This window comes from Taurulus bubalis (genome assembly GCF_910589615.1).
Source record: "Taurulus bubalis genome assembly, chromosome: 10".
In the NCBI taxonomy this organism is placed as follows: domain Eukaryota; kingdom Metazoa; phylum Chordata; class Actinopteri; order Perciformes; family Cottidae; genus Taurulus; species Taurulus bubalis.
In genome coordinates this window covers 15,017,587-15,039,195 of record NC_136598.1, presented here as the reverse complement: position 1 = coordinate 15,039,195, position 21,609 = coordinate 15,017,587, and the positions used below count along the sequence as shown (strand labels likewise).

At 40.9% G+C, this 21,609-nt stretch overlaps 2 protein-coding genes across 2 annotated transcripts in view; both read right to left on the bottom strand.

Moving 5' to 3' along the window:
• arhgef12a (Rho guanine nucleotide exchange factor (GEF) 12a) overlaps positions 1–14,151 on the bottom strand; it is a 35,577-nt gene extending 21,426 nt beyond the window's left edge. The window contains exons 1-3 of the mRNA XM_079225304.1: positions 14,013–14,151; positions 1,046–1,066; positions 226–317 (exon numbers count right to left, since the gene is read on the bottom strand). Of these exons, the coding sequence (XP_079081430.1) occupies positions 226–317; positions 1,046–1,066; positions 14,013–14,044 (145 nt within the window). The 5' untranslated portion in view covers positions 14,045–14,151. The remainder of the gene's footprint in view (positions 1–225; positions 318–1,045; positions 1,067–14,012) is intronic.
• A 4,626-nt stretch (positions 14,152–18,777) lies between these two features.
• On the bottom strand, positions 18,778–19,915 carry tlcd5a (TLC domain containing 5a; the record flags this gene model as incomplete). Its single annotated transcript, XM_079225035.1, has 2 exons — positions 18,778–19,310; positions 19,720–19,915. The coding sequence occupies 2 exons, from the start codon at positions 19,913–19,915 to the stop codon at positions 18,778–18,780; spliced, it is 729 nt and encodes a 242-aa protein (XP_079081161.1).
• Between the last annotated feature and the right edge of the window lie 1,694 nt (positions 19,916–21,609).

Sequence of the window (21,609 nt, the reverse complement as noted above, 5' to 3'; positions counted from 1 at the left end):
AGAGAGAGAGAGAGAGAGAGAGAGAGAGAGAGAGAGAGAGAGCGCAAGAGAGAGCAAGAGAGAAAGAAGGTGAGAGATATAGGAGGCAGTCAGATAAAGTGATGAATATAGAGATAGAGGGAGCGAACAGAAAAACGGCAGGGTGTTTGATAGAAAGTTTAAAAAAAGAATGAATAAGAAAGACAGAACAGGAGTATGAGCTTGAAAACAAAAGTGGAAAGTTACCTGTAGGGTCAAACTCATTGGAGGGAAGTGAGGTTTTGTCACTTTTGGGTTTCTTGTCCGGGGGGTGGTCTTTACTGAGAATGCTGCTGGTTCTAGAGAAACAGAAAACGACATTGGCATTTATCCAGCATGTGCCGTCGTGTGCAACACTCTAGACTTTTATAAGAAGCAATTGTTACAGGCTGTGTCATTGTGTCTTGCTGTACGACGACCCTGCATGTGCACAAGATGCAAGATGCAGGCAAGCGACTGTTCAGGAGGAATTGCGCCAGCACACAGAACCAGCAATTGTTCAGTGTAGCATTGAGAATAATGTGGCAAGTTGACCTCCTAGTGTATGAATCATGCTGAGTGTGTCTACTGTATAATGTGACAGCAAGAGAGGATGTGGAGTCGCTCTGCTCAGTGCCCAGGGAGCAAGGCCAGAGAAAGGACGCTCCTCACAGGAGGTGCTACAAGGCCAGACTCCAGCTTGAACCTCGGGAGGCTATGTATGGCTGCTTCTGCCTATGCCGGCCCCAACTGTGAAAGGCCACTGTTCTGTTCACAGTGAAAGGCAGTGATGGACCGCCCTCAGAAGAGGGACCCCTTTGTCCCTCACTGTGTGTGTGTGTGTGACGGGGGAGAGAGAGGGTATGTTTGGTCTGAGCTCTGAAGACTTCTGTTGCAGCGCAGCAGTTCCTAGCAAGACCTGCCTCATCTGGAACTCTGTATGTAAACCACTGGGGGGGGGGGGGGGGCGTGCGTGTGTGTACAGGATTTAATACCCATAAACATAGATATTTGCAATAACATATGAGGACAAAATTATCATTCTTACCTGTTTGCTTTCTTGGGAAACCTGCAAGATAAAACAGAAGGCTCATTAGTATCTCACAGCAATGATCTGATAAAAAAGTAAATAAAAGCTGAGCATTTGTGCGAACATGGAGTGAAAAACAAGATGCCAGGCTGACAGCTTCCCGAGACCCACATTGTGGTAAACATGATAATCCTGATCAAACATCAGAGTTCTTGAGCTGCAGATTAAAGTCTTTTCCAGGTCAAATGTCCCCCGCCTCTTAGATCTCAGCTCTGTGAGTGCGCGTGCGTGTGTGTGTGTGTGGTGATTTAGCTCCTAACAGACATCATGACTTGACTGTAATAATCATATCCTAATCACATCCATGGCCGGTTTCCTTCGAGGCCGCCTGCCGTGAGACTGATTACTGCCACATAGTGAGGTAGAGATGAAATCATTTAGGGATGCTGTCAATACCATATTGTTAAAGGCCATGTTTTCCAGGAAGTTAGAGATTTATGTATTGACTTTCTGTTTTGCCAGATGCAAATTGAAATGTAAATGGGATTTAGGGAGATACTCAGGGCTAATTCTCGTAGTAGGGGGTTTGATCTCATCTTGATAATAAAACCTTATGGACTGAAAATAGTTCAGAGTAAATTAATTAATTTAAGATTTTCTACCTCACTTTGACACTGCCTTGGACTGTAAATAGTGTATATCAGCATCTGTGGGAGTGCGAAAACCACACTCCCACAAAAAAATCCTGACTCAAGTGGCCCTAACAATTCATACACAGTAACCTATTTAACTCCAGTACCCTGTGCGTAATATTACATTACACTACATTTCATGATATGTATCACTGTAATAAACAAAGACATATGCTGCACTTTGAAATGGCCATATGCATTTCAGGTTCTAGGTTCTCTAGAAGTCATCTATACCAAAAGCTATTTAAAGGCCAATGTTAATCATGTATTTAATTTGTAATGCACTTTCCACTGAAAGGAAAATCTCCTGAACTTTGTGCAGTCCCTCAACTCGAAATGATTCCTGGTGGGGTCTGTCTGCACAGAGGGAGACATGTTCTGCTTTTCTTCTTCATGTATTTTGAAAAACAACCAACGTTAAACCACAACAAGTTGTATTGTTACACAGTTACCATAAAGCCTACATTAAGATTCAGTTTAATTTGTATTTTTTATTGTGATGAAGTGGAACGCATGGAAAAGACTGATGTCTCAGCCAGGAAACAATCCCACAAAAACAAATACCTTTTTGTACTTTATTGCCGAGGCCACATATCTTTATTCAGGGAATATTTGCTCAGAGGGATAACAGTTCATTTCAAGGAAGGTTTGACATTTGGAAAATGCTGAAGGAAATGTAAATTAGTCAAAGACAACAATGAACTCTGAAATGCACTAGTATAATTAAAAATGTAAATGCACAAAAGTATTATAATACAAAACAGTAGTATGATTACTACACGTAATCATACACTACTACAAGTCTTCCGTAATAGGGAGGACTCGTGACTAACTAGCCCACTTTAACTCTTTCTCCTGGCGACAGTGTGTCCCATTCAGAGCCATGCAGGGGCAGCTGAATGGCCCGTTTATGAAAATGCCTCAGACTGTAATAAGTTCCAGAGCCTCCAGCAGAAAAAAAAAACTAGCTTTAAGTAGCCCACTCCCTAAGAAACCTCTGAATTGGAAAGATGGAAAAGTCAGCACATAAACACACACACTGAACTGGGACATGCGTACACACACACACACACACACACACACACACACACACACACACACACACACACACACACACACACACACACACACACTCGTGGATGGCAAAACTGAGTAGGCAGATGTTGTTCTTGGTTCATCGTACAGGAACAAATAAAAACGTGACAGGCAAACACAGTTCTAAGAGGCTGGGCGATGCTTCAGGCTGCCTCTAATGTTTAAGCTGCACTAGACTTGCGAGTCATGCTTTCAGAAATAATCTTGTACCACTACAAATGTTTTAATAAGGTTTTATTCATATTAAAACAGTTTAAAGAGAACTGAGGAGGAATTTAGTTTTATATAATATCACGTAGTATCTATATTTCATATGACTATGGAGTCCCCTGCCGAAGACCCATTTACGGTCTAAGGAGAGGGACACAGGAGGTCATGAAGAAAGATGGCAGCAATGGACAGAAACAAAAGGGCAGAGGGAATAAGATGTTAAAGAGGCAGCAAGAAACTGAAACACAAGGCACCCGATAGAAAGCATATTAAGAAAGAACACTACGGATACTGAAGGTTGTAGGCAATGGGAGAATTGGACGTTTATGTTCAAGAACATTTATGAAAGTTAAGCCAAAAAGCAGTAATGATGAAACAGAAGTTTGCATGTTCGGGATGAATACATTATTTTGCGATCAGATACAAGTACTCAAAGGGGCTAATTTTGAAATTCAAAGCATATCTGGGGTGAGTCGGCAGCTTGCAGCTAACGGTGCTAACAGCACTAACAGTGCAAACAACAACAGAGTGAGTGGAGCGTAAAGCTTCAACTGCGTTATCAGTGGTAACCACTGTATGACAGCAACAAGATATCCAGTAGGGCACACACACCGGAAGTCTCATGTACTGTCATGCACTATCCTGCACATGCAGCCAAATCGGCTATGTTTAAGCACAGAGAAGCTCAGATCAAAAGACAATTTCAAATGTAGCATCTTTAAAGTGATGGGGTTTGTTGTTAAATACAACATTTTCCTAAAAATGTTGGGAGCATTTAATTAAATTTAATGGTCAATTCAAAAATATCCTGCTGCACAGAATCCTGAAACTGACAGGCCTCTGCCAGGAGGAAAACTCAAGGGAGTGACAGGAAAAAGTCTCAAGCTGCCCCGTGCCACCAGATCGGGATGCATGTAAACCATGTTCAAGGCTGACAACCACCTTTCCGATGTTAATATTAAATAAAGAAGGCTAAAATAAGGTAAAATAAAAAAAAATATATTCTAACAACAATTTTCCGCCTGGGTGGATGAGAGTGCTGCTGTCACAATGAGTTTCACTTTAAAACAGCAAAATTGAGTGTAGGAAAGAAAGAAAATTGAACAAGAGCCCCCCAAAAAAATATAATAATACCAAAGACACACATGACAGCGCAAACTACTCAAGACAACTGTCTTGACTGTAAGACCGTTGAACCTTTATGAAAAAGATGCAGAAACCTCATCACAACTTGGTAGGAAACAAAAACATCAGAAGAGAGAAGAGAGCACTACTTACAACCAACAATAGAAACTGTACTTTTAAATATACAATTGTTGAAAGGAACAGTTGCCTGTCAATCAGCTGTGTTGTTGCATGTTGTTAAATGCAGCATATGACATTACACTTAACTCCAGAGAAGCAGAACTATTGGTACACAAATTACATGTCCAACAACTAAAAGTATTTGGTTTGGGCTGCACTTTTTAATGGGTGCTTTCAATATAAAAGGAATTATAACTACAGCACGTCGGCTGAGGTTTGTAATAACTAATATGCGCCTCCATAGAAAAATACTGTAATATGCAACTGGAAAAATGACAGTCTAGTTATGACGATGAAAATGTTGAGAGGAAATGTTTGTCACAAAGAGACTCCAGTCACTGCAAAGCTGACTGGTCATATTAAAAGGTTCTCTCTTGAGTTTTCACTAAAAAGGAATCGCTGACACACAGTCAGAGCTCACATAACATCCCAGTACATCTCTAGTAAACCCTCATAATGGCTCCACATTAGTCTCTGTCCAGTAGACAACAACGGTGTATTGTTCGGTGTCCTGATGATACTCTTAAAAACTCTACTACTGTGTTAAGAACAATAAACAACGTAAACCAGAGCTTAAACAATAGTCAATTGATTAATAAGCAACCGTTCAAATTAGGGCTGCAACTAACGATTATTTTAATAATCGATTAATCGGTTGATTATTTTTTCGATTAATCGGATAAAAAAATGTTTTCATCAAAAAAGCGTTCATTTCCAACCCTTTATTCAAAAACAGAAGTGACAGTGCAAAACATCTTCAGAAAGTGCACAAACAGGTTGCTCCTTGAACATCCCTGAGCTGTTAATTAAAACAACAAAATGGACTAACACTAAAAACATACACATCTATGCTTTACATCTGCCAAATGTGAACCCTTTTTACTGTAATTGATCCCTCCAGAGGCTGCATTTAGCATACCCTGCTTTATCAATATGAATGAAATACTGGGACAGAGGGAAGCTGTACTGCTCCATATAGAGCGTCCTCTTCCTTAAACTCTTTCAATCTGGGTCTCTTATGACCACGACGTCACGTTGTTGGCTAAGCCCAACGACGTGATTTGCTTCATTCTACATTGAGTAAAAAAAAAAAAAAACCTGCAGCCAGATCCGCCGGTGTGCCGGTTTAACGTTAACGAGTGACAGCGTGAACTGAACCAGACCGGGGGGTGACGGCATGTTTCATCACGTTACGTTTTTTTACAAGCAAGACTGAACTGTAACGGAACATAACGTAACTTTAACGACAATACACAACACAAACACGTTAGCTAACGCGATAGCAAGCTGACTAGCTTCCATTAAAAACAAGTTAGAGGAACATGAAGACGCTGATTGGCCGAGACTCGACTTGTCAAAGATCTTCTATTTTTGAGAACATCACAACCTCAGCTTTTCTCCTGTCTCACTCCAATCTCAGAAACGCTGGCCGGCCAGTTGCTCTGCTCCGCTCTTTTTTTTCTTCTCCGCGACTAATTGCCCGGCGTAATAATCGCGCGACACAACGAATCGGTAATGAAATTCGTTGCCAACACTTTTGATAACCGATTTTATTGATTCGTTGTTGCAGCCCTAGTTCAAATGTGTATATTTTCTTACTCTTCAATGATAACAACAGGCAGTTTGGATGCTTTGTTTTGTTTTTTTACACACATTTCTAACACATATTAGACTAAATGATGAATTGAAAGATTAACTTCTAACTCAAAAACAAAGCATTAGTTGCAGCTCTACAACAACACACAGATTGTGAGATGCAATATGAACAGTAGTGACATTGCAATCAACCCTCTGCAAGCATGGGAATGAATTAATCAATATCCCTCATTGCATATAATGTATTGGCCTCAATAATTGCGAGTCAATTTAGATCAATAAACAGCCTTTAGATGCTTTGCTCTGCTGCAAATGTCTTTTTGGACATTGGAAGCCTTTCTATAAGATCTAAATAAAACTGATAACTGAGCTAAATGTGAGTCTTGAAGTTTGGACTTTTTGTCGAGAGATTATACATAGATATAGGACTCTGACAAGAACATGCTAAAACCAGAAAATGTTTTCCCCTGAAAACCGTTTTACTCAGCTCGTTCAATTCTTCAGATCCAGCTATAAAAGTCTCCAAGTTTGAGCTAGGACCTCTTTCTTGACGGGTCCATTAAATGTGCGTACGGAGTGAGAAAAGGAGAAAGAAGGCAGAGTCAGAACAGGGTGGGATGGGAGGGAGGGGCAGCACTAGAGCGGGCCTGGGCTTGAATGCTCCATTGAGGTTTGGTGTTTTGATGGAAAACTGTGGCAGAGCTGGGCCAACTGCAGCAACAGTGGCAGCAAGAGCGGCCGAGACCAGACCAGACCATGAGAGAGGAAAAGTAGTGAGGGAGGGAGGGAGGGACGGCCCTGAGGTAGCAGGACTCTCACACACGGCCATTTCTGTGCACGGGTCTCCCAAACTGAAGAGGAAGGAAAAAAGTGAACCAAAAGAAACTAGACCAACTCATGCAAGATTCAGGGGAAGCACTTCAGGTTATTCTCAGTTCCTCTTAGATTCAGTCTAAGCGGATAAAGGCAGATATAGATAGATATATAAATATATATATATATATATATATATATATATATATATATATATATATATATATATATATATATATATATATATAGAGATAGAGATAGAGAGATAGAGAGAGAAGTTTCACTTAAAAGCAGAACGACACAGCTCACAACATAGGTGTTGTTGGGGCTGGGAGAAGTTGGGCGTGTTTGAAACTGGGAGAGGATTGGATAGTTTTGGGAGTTGCCTGCAGGCTACAGAGATCAGACTGAGGTGTGCTTCATTCCAGGCGGTGAAATACACCATAACCTTGCACCCTGCAAAACATCCTCAGATGTTGGAGTACAGTGGAAAACTTGGCAGAACTGGAGTGTAAATACTGTGGTGACGGCACAATGTCCTCAGCTGGGTTTTGAGCTGAGTCATGACACATAATCTATGGAACTGGCAATATCTTCTTTTCAGTCACCCTTTTAAAACTGGTCTGCGATTCTATTTCAATGCTGTAATGATACAATCTCTTGAACAGTCGCAGGAGAATAGGAGAGCACACACACACACACACACACACACACACACACACACACACACACACACACACACACACACACACACACACACACACACACGTCATTATCCAATCTATATACCTGAGTCACACAATGTGGGTGCACACACAAATACACAGCCAGCATTACATCACTGCTTTCCACTCCTTGCTACTGAGTGAGAAGTCGTCTACACCCATGCAGTGATACTCCTTTAAGCCACACTCTGTATTACAGACAGGTTAATATCAAAACACTCTCAACCTGTGGCCTTAGCAGTTTAAATCTTACAGTTTACTTCTGTGTATATTGGATTTTAAGAAAGAAAACATGAAGTGAGCATATGAGACAGACAGACAGAGAGAAACAGGAGAGGGGGGTGTATGGTGGGTGTTGGAGAGACAAGAGCAATAGCTCTGGAGCTCAAGCTACAGCCTCAGGGGGAAAACAGTGCCCTTTCTGCCCCAATAAACCTCATCAGGATTCCTGACATGAGGGCCGGGGGATAGACATTTCTTCACGCTATGCTGTCCGCTGTCCTACAACACCGGGAGAGGAAGATAGGTGGTTCAACATGCTACACTGTCCACACTGCTGCTGGTCACGAGACATGTCACAAATAGCTAACTGTTCTAATCCACAAGAAACTTCTTTGAACTGAACATCTTCAATTTAGCTGTTTATTTATTTATTAATTTATGCACTACGGTGCAGGGTATGTGTAAGAGTCTGCAAGGGACACTTGCACCAGACTTGTATGATCCGTTAATCTGCACTGATCTAAAAAATGTATGATGGCTGTCAAAAGCAGGCCTATGATGACATTTAAGTGGGTGCAACCTGTAGTAAAAGCGCAGTAGTAATACATCTTTCCAAAGCAATACAATGTTAGATATATTACATTGCCCTCCCAGAAATCAAGCTTGGTGAATGCAAGATGATACTTATTATAGAGCTTAATCGCAAAGAGAAAACATCAGGACATTTATGGGACAACAACAATATTTAAACCTAAGTCTTTTAAGCAAAAGGTGTAGCATGTACATCTCTACCCTTGTCCTTGCTTGCCCTCCTTTTTTTACTATACTAGCTTCCTGCTATCAAAATAATTGGAAGTCATTGAAAAAGCAGCCTCTTCAACTCAACCTGACTGCTGGTTGAGAACCTGTGATCTGATACTGGTTCTTGTCACGAAAGAGTAGGGAAGAGTCTGTCTAGTCACCCTTGAATCAGCAGAAACGGACAGTGTACGATTAATCACAGTGCTGCAGCAGGCTCTACAATACAGTCTCTCTTTACACACAGAGACCACATTCAATTAGAGCATCCCCACTCAGAGCCAGGGTGGGGGGCAAAAATCAGGCAAAGGATTTGACACCCAATCAGCTTCTGCTCCGTTTTAATGACAAACATCCATTTCCCCCTACAAAGATTGCCCCGACACATTTGTGCACTTACACAAGACAACAGATCTGTATTGTATGTATATCAATTTACATAATCAATTTAGTGTGAAATAATGAATATAACATAATAAAATGTAAGATAAATCCCAAGCGTCACATCTCTTGGACCACTGTGCAGTCTGTAGAATATCGTGCCTTCACAAGTGTCACAGTTAGCTTGAAGGCAAAAGCCTAGTTCATGGCTATAAAACCCTTAAATGGACATGTGAAGAGATGACACTTGGGGAAGACAGCTCTCTACCCTTGTCTCCCTTTTCTCTATTGCAGTGATCCTGTCTTTTGTGAAGTGAAAGTAATGTTTGGGCCCTGAAGCTCTATTGGCTAACAGGGCAGGATTGAAGAGGGTGTCCACAAACATCAGCATCATAGAGCTGGGTGATAGACCCCAACTCCCCCAGCACTCAAAGCCCCAGCTAATGCCTAGACTTTACCCACACTCCAGCACCACTACCCCAGAGGCATCGCCCGTTTCTTTTCCTCTTTGCTAGCTCCCTCTCTTTTGCGATCCCAGTGTCCATTTATTTCCTTTTAGGCAGGCTTGTCTTGACTAAGATAACTAAAGAAAAAGCACACAAAAAGACCCATGCTACAACACAGAATGGGCTAATCATTTTCACCCGTCCACTTTTCATTTATACGTGGTTAATTTATTAAGGCACATTTGATGAGACGGTAAAACTCCCTTCCCCCATGCGCGATGAAAATGTGGTGATGATGGGAGAAACAGACTAGTGAAGCAAAGAGAGGAAAAAGTGATGGGTGCGATTGAGAGTGTGTGTGAAAAAAAGTGAAATGGGATCTGGCAAGAATGGACTGAGTATGGCGAGAGTTGGTGTGTGCCTGCCAAAGTGACATCCAGGTGTGAGCAGAGTCTTCCTCAGGCCCTCATTTACATTCTATAAATAAACAAAACAAAGAATTGAGTTTGCCATTCTGTGGCGACTTTCAGTGGTTCAAAATTTGCAATACAAACAATTCAAGTAATAATCAAAAGATAGCGCTCCGAATGCAACTTTTCTCACATTCATATGGAAAAATATGATGATATTTCAGATAAATGCTGCAAAGAGAATACACAGCCACTCATCTGAACCAAAATGTGACCATGTTGTCAACAACAAAACTAATTTCTAGAGCACCGCTTTAAAGACATCACTGCAACTGTAATTGCAACAGCAGAATAACTCCAGGGTAGCACAATATAGTAAGATGATGCACCACTTAAGTACTAGCTTTTAAGATAATAATTCACATTACTAAAGTACTGACATGAGTCAGAATACAGAACAACTGTTGCAGTCAAAAAGGACTGATTGTGGAAATAGAGTAGTCCGAGTACAACTGTTATGGATCAACTAGTTTTTGTATGCATGTGGGTGGTTGTAATGATGGCAGATGTTGAAAACATCTTGAGTAGCTGTGCTTGTAAATACATGCCTAAGTAATTCCTTCTTTCTTGAAATCTAAGTCATAGACACACCATTACAACAACAATTATTAACATTCATATTGAATGTAACTAACATTCATATTGAATGTAACAAACACTCAGACTCTATACAAGATCTGAGACCAAGACACAGGTAAGAAATCAATGATCAAGTTTGCAATCAAACTGCTTCTCCTTTTGCAGAAGTTGTCCATAAATAACACAGCAAGATCAAATTGTGAGAACAGGTCACTATGCACTTGTAACAGATCAATTTGGTGCATCTTCGAGCTTTCAAACTTACTTTTCTAATACAGTACTCACGGAAGACAAAGTATTAGAATATATTAAAGTATTATACGCTCTGCGTAGACCTGCACTAAAATAATCAACAGATACATATTTAGCATTGACTGGTGTTTACGGAATAAAGGAAAAATATTGGTCGGCTGTGATTGGTTGTTCCTCGTCACATGACATGTGATGCTCGTTGCTGTGTTCCAAAAGTTTAACTGTGTTTATATCAGGGAGCAGCCATCGGGCCCCCAAAAAGTAGGTGCAGAAACTGCATCGCTCTTGCTTTGAGCTCACTTGAGCACGCCATCTGTGCGTCTCTACATCAACAACAATGGATTGGAGGGCGCAAGAAATGCGACATGTATCAAGGCCCTAAGACTACCGAGATGTTCCTGACGGATGGATATTTCTGTATACACGACCACTATACTGCATCATAGCACTGCACTGTAAAAAATAAATAAAGATTAGGTACTGCTTTAGGTGGCATTTGTTTTTCAGAAGATGTCTAAAGATTGTCTAAAGGTATTCCTCTACCTTGTAAAAAAGAGACCCTTGATTTTAATATAAATTCAAACATATTGAACAGCGAATAAAATGTGAGTATAATCCATATTCTATATTCCATAAGAAGGGCTCCCTAAAAGGCAGGGCAGGAAGATGGGGGCTTACCCACCTGCTCACATCCTGGAGCATGTAGATGGTTAAGACACCACCTTTGTCACATTTCGAGCCAAGAAATAATCTAAATGCATCAGCTGGGAACGACGTGGTAACATTCAGTTCGGCAAGAGTAAAGTAAAGTAAGGGCGAAAACGTATTTTGTCAAAGTCAAAACCCCAACATTTTTTCAAATAGAAATATAATTATTTTGCCAACATGCAAAAGATAAATCGTATCTTTCAGTTGCAGCCAACAAGTTACGCGTATATAACAACACTCTCCACTGCATGCTGTGCTTGGGCCTTTGCACTTCTGATCAGAGTTTAACATGACTCCTGGATACTCATTTTAATGCACAGTTCAGAGCAGCTGACGCAGCTTTCCTAGTAGCAGTGCTGACTAGATGGAGTAGAAGCATACTGCATTAAAGGGAGGGATGCCAAATACAGGAGACGCATACAAGCAGACCGACCTGTCAGAACTACTAAAGAAAACATTCATTATGAGGATTCTCCTACAGAACAGCAAGAAATCAACTCCAGAGCCACGCTATTATCCTTTGGTGTTGACATAATTATGTATTAATCAACTGACAAAATATCAATATATAACTATTTTGATAATATATTTATCCGAGCATTTGCTGATTGCAGAATCTCAAAAGCTCTTTTTTTTAGGTTTTTGGCCTGTCGGACTGACAAAATAAACGATCAGTACAGAACAGTTATATTAGAATTAATGATAATAATCAATTTATAACAAATGTGGTAGTTGAAACTGCATTGCATTAATAAGCCACATACATTGTCCCTCAAACAGGGCAGCAATGAACACATACTCCAATCAGCCTCCCTGAATGTACCTGGCCTACTCTGGTGGAGGAGCATTCAGCAGACAGACAGATTGCTCCCACTAAAAGCTATTGTTTACTATTAGTGATGTCACCAGCACCACTTCCCGGGAGGGCCTCAGGGGGGCGGAGGGGGGGTGGGAAAAACCTGGGGATCAGCAGAACTCTATGACAAAGAGCTAACAGCACACTAAACTGACCCATCGGCTGGCAGCCCAACCCCAATAGATGTTAGATGCATACTCCCACCATAGCCAGCAGAGCGAAAACAAAATTAACAACACCACACATTGGAGGTAGAGAAAGCAAGGACAGGGAAATACAAACAGACCTAAGGAGAGGAGAGACTGACAACACCATTAATCAATAAAGTCAACCATTGTGGAAAACATCCTTGATATCAGCAGTCTAAACAATATTTGAGTGCAACAAAGGCACAGAGCTAGTTGCTTGCACAGTCTACTGCTGTCACACTGTATATTTTTTCACATTAGCATAATGGCTTGCATCATGGTCTACTGGTAGATGAACAATTGTGACTTTAAGGACACCAAGCTTGTGAAACCCAAACAAACAGGCTCACATTAAAGATGTCAACCAACATACTCTGACTAAAGGGAAGATGAATAGACCACAAATTAGCGTAGCACATTCTCAAGGCTTCACAAATGCCCCAGCAAATCTGAGATGACAAATATACTGTATGATATACTACACTGTCTAAAAGAAACATAACATTGGTTGCTTCCAGAATATATGTGATTGGACAGCAAAGATTTGTTCATTTTACTCATTAAAAAAACTAGACACATGATGGTGTCTACGCCAGCTTAGTTAATAGTGCCATCGACAGCACTGTGGTAATACTATTTAAAAAAAAAAAAATCAAAAACACACACACACACACAATAAACAGCACCACAATAGCAGTTGGTGCCAGCTACTGTTGCCATCATTGCAGTGGGGGAGGGGGGTCATGTAAAATGGGGTTGGGCTTTAGCCTCTAGCTCATGCACTAGCCAGGAGGATATTTCAGATCCCAACCTGTGCAATAAAGTTTCTTTCTGCTATGAATCCACTGACCACATTCCACAGTATTGGGCTGCTCTCCTTGCAGGTATGTGGGATTCAGGTGCAAAGGCTTGATGTAATGCATCAGCTTCACTTCTCATTTTCAATGCCAGAGTACATCATATTGACTATAGAAACCTCTTTATTCGCCAGGTAGGAAAACATAGGGGGATTCATTCTTGTAATGATGCAATAACAACAAATTGACAATTTAAATCCCAAAGGATTAGGACTTTTCAGACTGATGCTTCTCCGCCATTTATTGTTTTCTTTGGGTATTGACACATCATTTAGCCCACTGGTTTTAGCAACAGTGTCAAATCTTTGAGTTTAAGTTGATAGATACCTTATATAAGGTGATACATTGGCAGAGTTACGGTCTTCTCTAAATCCAGAGACTGTTTTAATAGGTGTAGGAGAAGGTTAGCTTTAAAAGGCTTAGATGTAATAGGGATGTTGAAAGGTGCACATGGATACCAGGCGACTGCTCCCTGGCACACAAACAGTGGCAGGCCTTCTCAATCCTTGGACAAGTACTACTTTACTGTCTGCAGATAACTCCCATTACCCATGCTGAGATCAGCAGAGTTTCCATCAAGATCTGATGTCCTTCCTTAGTAATTAGATTGTATAACATAGTTATTACTGAGCACAGCACCACAAATGAGTGCTTTACTTGGACCATGTAAAACATGTTTTCATCAGAATGTGGGATGAGTTTCAAGAAACTTCAACAAAATGTCTGTATCACTGAAGAATCAAGTTGTGCATGTGGAGTGCAGACGGATAGAAAGGCCTTTGCATACTGTACCTGTCAGTGAAGCTGGACTGTGTGTCACTCATTGGGCTTCCGGTTCTAGATTTGCAGCAAATTATATCCGATTAACATTTTCCAGAGTGTGATGATGCGATTTCCTGGAGCGTCCTTCTCGGGCATAAATCTGGCAGGGATTTTGACAATGGTGTTGAAGATATGTATGACTTGTAGGAGGACACTGTTGGGTTGTTGCAAAACACGTCCACTGGATGAGATTTTTTATTTTATTTTAAACACTACGCTATCTGAGTCAATAACGTTACTCCACGCCAAAATCGACAGTGCATACCTCATACATGAATCGGGGCCTCTGTCTTATGAGCAGTCAGATGATATCCCGACTATAAACAATATATTGGCAACGCGAGAAAACCCACTGCTGGCGCAAGTTGTCTTTGCATGCACGAACTCCTCGTATGAATCCTCCGCGTTCACATCGCAGTCCTCCGCCTGATATGAAACGAATACACACAATATCCGATGGAAACAGACGCCGTGGCCCTGCGATGCAGTCCGTCCTGCCGCCGCCACCACCCCCGGTTCGGCTGAGTGGTCCTCGGTTCCTAAACGGTCTTTGGAGATGCTGGAAATCCCACCAGTCCGGTTTGGTCTTCCTCGTTCCCAGAAGAGTCCGCTGCTGCCTGTGGCCGTGGAGACGAGTCTCCCGTGACCATGAGAACTGCTCAATACCGAGTGCAAACGACCCGTGTTACAAATTAGCAACAACTGCTAATGTTATACCGGTGGAAGACGGTGGATAGGGGAAAACTAAATCTGTTAAAATGTTTGTTTTTTTGTTTAAAAAAAAAAAAGCTGTCTGGCATTGAATCTCGCCAGCTAACTTAACAGCTAACAAAACAGACGAGCTCTTTCAGCGAAAAAAAAAAAAAAAACTTTGCTCCGTATGCTCTTGTTTCGAGTGGAAACTACGCAAAGTCCCGTTCACAACAATGAGCTGGCCAACGAGCGAAGAAATACACTCAACACGGCATGGATGTCGACTGGCTTGCGATACGTCTCCGTGATACGTCCTTTAAAAAGTCTCCTCGGGGAAAGACACCCCAGTGAAGTCGGTTAGCAGCGCGCGGCGCTCCTTGACTCCATGTTTCCAGAATCCAGTCGTTTGTCGGCAGAATTCCCGTGGATGGGAGCGGGCTAGCTGCGCGGCTAACGGGACAGAAAGTAACACCAGTCCTCCGCAAACAACGACACGAAGGCCCACCGAGAAGCGTTACGCTTTTAGCTAACATCAAACGCTGTTTTCTCCAACGCAAGACGTTATTTGTACGAGGAAATAAACTTGCAAAAAGCGGTACCGAAAATCCCACTTTCTGCCGCTAGCAACGCCCTAGCCAGCTAGCTGTTGGAGTCCAGTAGCGCTTCCACTAACCACTTCCGCCGGGAGATGGGAAAACTCATTTTGTTTCAGCATGTTGGGAACACGGCAGCAGAATAACACGAAAAATAATGACACCAGTATGATGCCACTGCTTATACTACTGGTAGTAATAGTGGAGGATAGCAGTATTACTGTATATAGTATGCCATTTTTATATAGTGTATATAAGTTCCTGAATACTAGGTTCTGAATTTAAAAATAGATCACCAATTAGTCCACTCAGGATTTATACATTTGAATAAAATAATTGAATGAGCTTTTTTTTTTTTTTTTTCAGAAGAATGGCAGAAGCTAATAAATAAATCACTAGTTTCAGCTTCTCAAATGTGGATATTGGGTTTTTCTTATTACTTGGACCTCAGACACTGGGAAATAGTAATGGAGATGGTTTAAGATATTCCTTTATTAGTCCCGCATTGGGAACATTACAGCAGCAGATGGGTGAAGTGCACACAAGAGACACATAGTAAAGTAAAAAACAAGTAATATAAATAAACAGTAAAACGATAATAAACACAGTAAAGAATCCACATTAGCAATACTATATATACAGATAGTTTACCATTTGTTGATTATTTTCTAAACAAAACTATCAATCGATGAAAAAATATGTTCTGTGTGTTACAGACTAAACAATCATATTGATTGTACAATCAATAGATTAATTGGTCAAGAAAGCCTATAGTTGTTGGATGGATATAGCATGATTGATTGCATTTCCATGGAAGGGAAACCAGCCTTCATCCTTTTCCAGTAAGAACGGACTTTCCTTTAGGTGGTTGATTAACTTGTTGATTATGTGGGTTGTTGTATGACTATTTTATGTTTTTTATGGCTTTCTGTCGGTCTGTGGTTGGTCTGGGACTGGGAGAATAGTAATTATGTTCATTATTTACAGCGTACAGTTCACTCCTAGTCCATCATCAACAAGAAGACATCCTGATGAAACTGTCCTAACTCATCCACAGAGAAAGCTTGAAAGATAAAGGAACAGAAAGAAAACACACTCAGGTGGCTGTATGAGTGAGTGAGAAAGAGTGTAATAGACAGAAAATGCAACAGAAATCCATTAAGTTTAGCTGGAGGCTTGTATTCATGTCTGTGTATTTATTTAGTTTCAAATGAATCTGCAAACTACTGCAGTGTGAGTGTGCACAATATTTCAAGATCAACACACATTAAATCATGTATTTAATGTACACATAATATAAACTGTTGAATTCATGCAGAGGACACCGAAAACGACACATTTTGATAAAAGTAAAATATGACACATGTTCAGCTGACAATGCTGCAAAAATGTTTTTCCTCTTTTAGATGAATTTATTTTAGCATTGCCAAACCACTGTCCTTCTTTTTCCTCACTGATCATTCATATGTAATTGCTATGCCACCATCGTGTGGACAGTTTAGGTAACTTCAGTCTCAGTCTGATAATACATCGAAGTATCCGTGGAATTAATGATGCAACAGCAGCGGATTCTTTAGTTTTTATTTCAACTCTGTAGTTTAAAATGTATTTGAAAACATACAAACAATCCATCACATCTTTATTTGACTTCACTCAGGGATTACAAAGGCAAATGATGAAATCCCAAACTGAAAAATAGTTCTTCATTACTCCTATGCTTATGGTGGAAGGTTTACAGTACAGCACAAGACAAAAAAACAACCACAACATAATGCAAGTACATTCAGATAACTAAGGCACACACCAGTTAGATTTTTTGCTTTCTTCGATATAACGGTGATGCTCAGAAGATTCTTAACAGTGGCAACAAGATAAAGAGACCTTGTGTGAGCGCTACAAATCAAATATAAATACAGGAAAACAAAGGGATGGCAGGCGATTTAATATGTTACTGCAGATATCCAATAATATTATGATAACAAACAAGATAAGGTCAAAATAATAGGAACACAATATACAGTTTGAGCACTAAGTTAAAACCTTGTAGTTAGGTAACTTTCTTGACAAATTCCGACATGGAGTGGACTAAATCGTTATATTCTCAATCCACCTGCTGTCATCCCTAAATGCACTTGTGTGTTCTGTCTGGACAATATAGTGGAAATCTATTTCACAATATTGAGATGAATATTTTTCTGATAATTAATGTCACATTATGGCAAATGTAGGCAAAATCACACATTAAATATTACAACTCAGACTAAACTCTTCACACACGTAAATCCAAAAATTGAATAAAACTATTTTGTATGTTAGTATGTTTGGAATGAGTGTAACAGAATTCTATAATAATTGATCATTTTAGGGCCTAAAAACACAAGATGGATACATGATTGCACAGATTTGGTCCTGAAGGGATGTTTGTCTCAAGAATTAAGACAAACAGTGTAGAGCATGTACATTTCAAAAAACATTTTAAGGTGCTGGACAAAATAAATGTAACTGAAGAAGTCAGATAAAAGATCAGGACACTGTACAGACAGCTCACAATAAATAGTATTTAATTATCTTGCCTGACAAGCTCTTTGTGAGACTTAAACACGACTCCATCAAAGGAAGTGGGAGCCGTTAGTACAGTGCCAATCTTTTGAAATCCTATACCACACATAACTTAATATACTATATACTATATAAAGTACAAATTCTGACACCATTTCACCAAAACATATCAAGGTAGTTATAGTTAACATAAATATCTGAAAGGACTGCAAAATAATTACCATTGTAGAGCTATTGAGATGTTCCTCTCTATGTCTCCTTTTACACGAGGGAAGTAAAATTAAGGAAATGTTTTTCAGACAGCAAGCAAACACATCACACACTTTCTCTGGAGTCCATCCCAACTGTCTGATATAACTTCATCTCCCTGAGTACACCTTTCACATCTGCTCAAAGTTTACCTTGCACGAAAAACAAACAAACACAGGATTAGAAGGAACCGATCCTAACATTTTGAAATGACTGAAAATGTCTCACATGGAGGATAGTAAATGTAAACTGTCTCTTTCCTAACGTTCAGCGTTCCTTCGGAGCGCCACTAGGCCACAGTTCACTGCAAATGAAAGCAACATCTGTTCTTGTGTTTGTAGAAAGTGCTTGGGTTTTCAGTGACATATCCGTGTTGTTTTTTAACTGCACATTTTACACAATAATCAAACTGTGTTCAGCTGCAATAGCCGTATAAAAATGAGTGGTTTAAAAAATGCACAGGTGTCGGACCTCACAGACAGATGTCACACGACATTTCCCGACATAGAAAACTTTGACTTTGAAATATCCCTTTTTTAATATCAGTTCACCATACAAAAAGAGGATTTTCTTTGTATGTTCCCTTGAGCGTCCAGAGTGAAAAACACAAAAACAATTTTCCTTTGGAGAAGCACAAGCCATCAGTCCTTCTTCCCTTCATGACCATTAGCTGCCACTGTCTCTTGTTGGTCTGTCTTCTGTTTGTGCCAGCTCTTTTTCTTCCGAATGGCAAATCGAACAATGTCCACCATAAACACCCAGGATAGAGCGTACATAGCCACTCCCCCACACTTGATAAAGAATCTGGGTCTTGGGGAGATCAGCTCACAGTACAGCATTGTGCCTCCCACAAAGACTCGCATCACCACGAACAGCAGCACAAACAGGACGTCCACAACGTCCCCCGTCAGCGTCCTGTACCGTCCTGTCTGTTTGAGGAACCAGCGTGCCTGCAGGAGGGGGTTGGTGATTTCACTGCCAAAGAGCACAGCGCAGGACTCAATGCCAGACTCCCCCAACCACAGGGTCAACAGGATTCCCAGGATGCTCATGGTGTGGTGGGCCAGCATAACGGGTCCCTCTGTGCGGAAGTACACACACCAGGCCATATCAAAAATAAAGTAGCCCAGGCTCACCAGCATGGCACTTATCTGCAGAGGAGTGTTCTTCGTACCTGGCATCAGAAAAAAAGCGTTTTTAGTGTGTATATTTACGCAATAAAACAATCATGTAATCACAAAGATAAAACATAGGATAGGAGCATATCATTATAAATATCAACACATCAAAACAAACTTCTGATGAAGAACTTTGTGCCATACAGAATAAAACAGAAAAAGTAAAATGATTTGCTCACCACTTTGAAAATTGTTCCAATTAGCGGTCCGAGTCAAAATGTGCACACTAATAGCGGTTTCAAGTCACATACATGTTCAAACACATGCGAAACAATGTAGAACTGAAACAACTAATCGATACTGACAATAAATGTACCTGCAACTTTGTTAATCGATTTGTCATTCAAGTCATCTTTCAAGCAATAGTGTTGATCATTTGAGTCCACAGAGGGTTAAGTGTCCTACCTGGATAAGTGAAAGGCCAGGGTCCATCCACATAGCCGATGTATCCTGTGATGCACACTGCCAGGATGCCGTGTACCAGGGTGACGAGGCGACAGTTCCACTCGCAGCTCCTGGAGCCGTTGAGGTTACACAGGATGAAGTAGAGAAAGACCCAACAAGAGATGCACAGGAGAGCACCGACCACAACCAGCGCCATCGTCTCTTCTGAAGACAAAACAAAGAGGAAAACCACTAAAACCACTTACAGTTTCTCTCACAAACGTGTCTGGCAGCAGCCATCAAGCCAACTTTTCATCACACAGAAAGAGAAAAGATGAATCGAGGCACATCCAGCATTGTAATATCGCTTACAGTAGAAAGAGACTGCATTACCGTCCAGAGTCTTGGACTGTGCAATCCTTTGTAAGGGACCAACAATTAGCCTTTGCTAGAACTATAATAGCACTACAGTTGGCCGGCCCAGGGTCTGGTGGGGTGAGGGGGCCGTCTCTTCATCGGCTGTGACGTTTGTGCTAGGAGGTGAGGCCATGCAGACGGTCAAGCCCACTGGAACAAGATGTTCACTTGAGTCTCAAAGGCGTCAAGCAAGTTTCAAAAGGAGATGAGAGGTTACTAGGTGCGAGGCCTCAGACAGTTCTCATGAGAGGAAGATTATTTCAGCTCTAATTAAATGACACATGTAAAAATAACAAACTGTATTGCTGTTGACTCTGTCTGTGTGGATGCATGGATGTCAGGGTGGCAGTGGGAGGTGAAGCCGGAATACTAAATGCAGTAGGGCAACTCTGTTGGTTTATAACCCAGCAGTTTTAGTGACTTGGAGGCAAAATAGGGTGGCAACTACAAATTATTTTCTCGATTAAGGGTTTTAACATGTCAAATAATAGTGATAAGTGTCCATTATAACCCAATGTGATGTATTAAATGGCTTGTTGACCAACAATCCCAAACCCAAAGATACTCTGTTAACACTTATATACAAGGAAACATGGCATTTTCACATTGGAGTCAGGTAATGTTTTAAATGTTTCGATTTTTGTTTTGCTTGAAAATTAAAATCAAAAGATCAACTAACCTATTTATCATTTCACCTGCGAGGTAGAACAGCTGCAATGGGTCGAGTTTGACGTTTTTTAACGCGAGAATATAGAGGTTTTATTCTGTTATTCTGTCTACAGGTGGCACACTTGTTCAAACAGTACGCGCGCACACACACTCACCACCAACAACACAACAACAAAAGACAGATAATAATCCAACTTGGGATCTTGACACACAAGGAGAAAACATAAATCAAATTAAAAAGCGCTGCAAACTAGTAAAATCATACAAAACAAAGTAAGTGTTACAAATACAATTCAAGTGAAACCCCGGATGATACAGCTCACATTCTAACAGCTGTTGTCTTTACATAGCAATATGAGAAAATATAGATTGTAGATTCTATGCCATTCACTATAAACCGGTATTGTGTCGTATCCTGTGGGGCTGCCGACCTTTCCTGAGACACCAGGACTGTTAAATACTTTTTGAATGAGATACGTGGCAGTTTTTTAGGCTTGGCTACAACCATGTATCCGCGTGCCCGTGTGCAGCTGATGCTGGCGGACCGAAAGAGAAGGAGCTCCCTGGATGCTCCCACAGCGGCGGACTAAGTTACCCAGTTAGCTGCATGCTAGCAAACTAACCGGGAGCAAGCTATCGTTCAAAGGAGCTAACGACGCGTCCGTCTGTGGGATTATCACGCGTCCACACACGCAGTAAAGCACCATTACCTTCACTGTGGACATTCAGCTGTCTCTTCGTTTGCCTCCTGCGAAGGTGTCTTTCTGTGAAGGCTTCTGCAGGAGAATGTAAGAGGTTTGTTAGCAGGCACCGTGCCTGCTTTTT